General features: G+C 33.1%; 1 protein-coding gene across 1 annotated transcript in view; it reads left to right on the plus strand.

Moving 5' to 3' along the window:
• LOC125044192 (NAD kinase 2, mitochondrial-like) overlaps positions 1-2,500 on the plus strand; it is a 9,762-nt gene that overhangs the window by 6,694 nt on the left and 568 nt on the right. The window contains exons 7-8 of the mRNA XM_047640680.1: positions 626-796; positions 938-2,500. The exon at positions 938-2,500 is cut by the window's right edge and continues 568 nt beyond it. Coding sequence (XP_047496636.1) covers positions 626-796; positions 938-1,194 — 428 coding nt within the window. The 3' untranslated portion in view covers positions 1,195-2,500. The remainder of the gene's footprint in view (positions 1-625; positions 797-937) is intronic.

The raw sequence follows: 2,500 nt of genomic DNA on the forward strand, positions 1-2,500 counted from the left end.
TATGGAACAGACTTAGTTTGCTGTTTGCTATTGATGTTGTTGATATTTGAAAAGTTATGTTTTGGTGAGGTTTCAGTCATGAAGCAGAGTTGATAATTTGAGAATTAAAAGAATGTGTTGTGATATTACTACTCCTTAATATACTTATCAGATGTTTTAGCTTTGATGTAGTATGTACATTTGTAATAACAAGTTGCTTTTGTATGTGTTATTTATGACAAATATAAACAATAGTGGTTACATCCTCATGAATAAATTCTTGGAAAAATGCGCATTTTAGTTATTGGTGGAATATTTTCATTGCATTGTTTTTTCTCTCTCCACTTCTTTGTGTTCCTCTTCATTTTGGTTCCCAGTCCTCTTCCACTGTTAAATATTTCTGATTGAAATTAATTATTAAGCAGTGCTTTTCTTGTGCAGTCTCTGCTTGATGTGTGGTGCGTGTTTTATTGACTTTCAAATCAAAGTTGGTAACATGAAGTAATTTCCAATTCATGAAGCTATAATAGTTGAATTGTTAAATTACAGTAAGAGTATTTTAACTACATTCTATTTGAAACTTTGATTGAATACATCTTTTGGCATTTCCATATGAGACTTATAATTTTGCTTCCTTCAAATGCAGGGACGGGCTCAACCTCATGGACTTATAATGTGAACAAGTTAACAGAACAGAATATGGAAGAAATCCTCACTATTGTGAAGGAGGAGACAGGCTTTCCCATCCGCGATACAGATCCTCTATTTGTACAGAAGATTACTAATAAGTTTAATGAGATGCTAATCACAAATCCAGGTGAGTTATGTGTATCAAGAGGATTAATTTTTTTCTGCTAATATTCAGTATTAATATCAAAATAGTTTTTATTAATATATTTGTATGAGTTGATACAGTATTATTCAGTTTCTAGTATCTGATTTGCTGCCTATTCTGCAGAGGAGCCACGTATGGTGTACACTATAAGGGATCAACTGGTTTCTTCACCCATGAGAAGTGAATGTGTCAAACCTCGGGGATTCGCGAGGTCAATAGCTGTAAAGTCTCGTTGCTTTGATGCTTCTCTGGTGATTGATGGGGGTCTGTCCTTCACCTTCAATGATGGGACGCGAGCCCTTCTGGAGATTCATGATGTGGACGCTCTCCGGACAGTGACCCTGCATGAGGATCCTACAGAAGTTTCCTTCAAGCACTGAAAGAAATGTTTTGTTGTTTACAAACCGAAGACAGGAAAGGTTTTTGGTAATAAGAAGGAAAAATAACAGAATTTTTTAATATTAACTTGATATGTGGTGCTCATTGTCTAGTCATACTGGGACAGAGTAAGTGTTTATGACATTTTGACATAAGCTTAGTACAAGTTGTCTTCATTGTCAGGTAAAAGGAGTATTATTCAGGAAAATGGAATGTGGAAATATCTTGCTGTTAGTGAATACTGGAGCTTGCAATGAAAGGGAAATATGTAGGTAGATTTAAGTCAGGGTTGTATATAAATATCTCTGTGATTATTAAACTCTCACTTAGACATTGTCACAAATGATAAGCACCTTATTTGGTTATTGAGCAATAGTTGAGAGCTGTTTTGTAGCAGCATTATGCTTTGTGTAATAGGTAATTTGGTTTATATGTACATATAGCTTTAGTACAGAATTTCTTTCTTACATGATTGCATATTTATTTAGTGGACATTTACATTATGAATCTATGACTTGTGATTATTGTTTTGCTCATTAGTTTTTACTTATAGAGAGAGAATTGTGGGCAGAGTTGTACATGCTTTATAGATATACTATAACCCTTCAATTTTCAGTTACAGCTTCTGTAATTTTATCCCTATAACATGAAATGCACACTTCACTTTTCATACAGAGAACAGGGCAAGCATATCTGATTCAGTAGGTTACTAGTATCATTGACAGTATTATTGACATGAGACACTTTTCTTCCCAACTTTTGATACACTGCATTAAGTGGTATGGAATTTAAATTATAGCTGTTTATTCCAGATTGCCATATTTCACCAGGGTAAACTTCTTTCTGCCAATATACATAGTAGAATATGCATTTGTTTTTGTTATGTCATTATGTTATGATATTTCTGTGTATGAATAACTATATATAGATGTATAGCAGCAGGGTATATTGGTGGTGTAAATTATTACCAAAGCAAACACTTGTTTTTTTGTTAACTTACCATAAAAAGGTTTATATCTCCAAGCAGAGAGTTGTTACAAGAAGAGACAAATGCAGTTTCAGTAAACTATATAATACAGCACATGCTTATGGGAGAAAATTAGTTCATGAGTTACTTTTCGTACACTTTAAGATGCAAATTTTGTCCTTATTTATTTTGTTGTGTTCAGAGCACAGTAATGCGTGGCATTTTTGTTCTAATACATCCTTTTTCATCTATTTCATTAATCTTATTCATACAGATTCATGACCAGTTTCAACTTTTGCTCATAAATAGCAACTTGGACAATATGATATATAATAATGTTT

Source organism: Penaeus chinensis, chromosome 3 (genome assembly GCF_019202785.1).
Source record: "Penaeus chinensis breed Huanghai No. 1 chromosome 3, ASM1920278v2, whole genome shotgun sequence".
Lineage (NCBI taxonomy): Eukaryota > Metazoa > Arthropoda > Malacostraca > Decapoda > Penaeidae > Penaeus > Penaeus chinensis.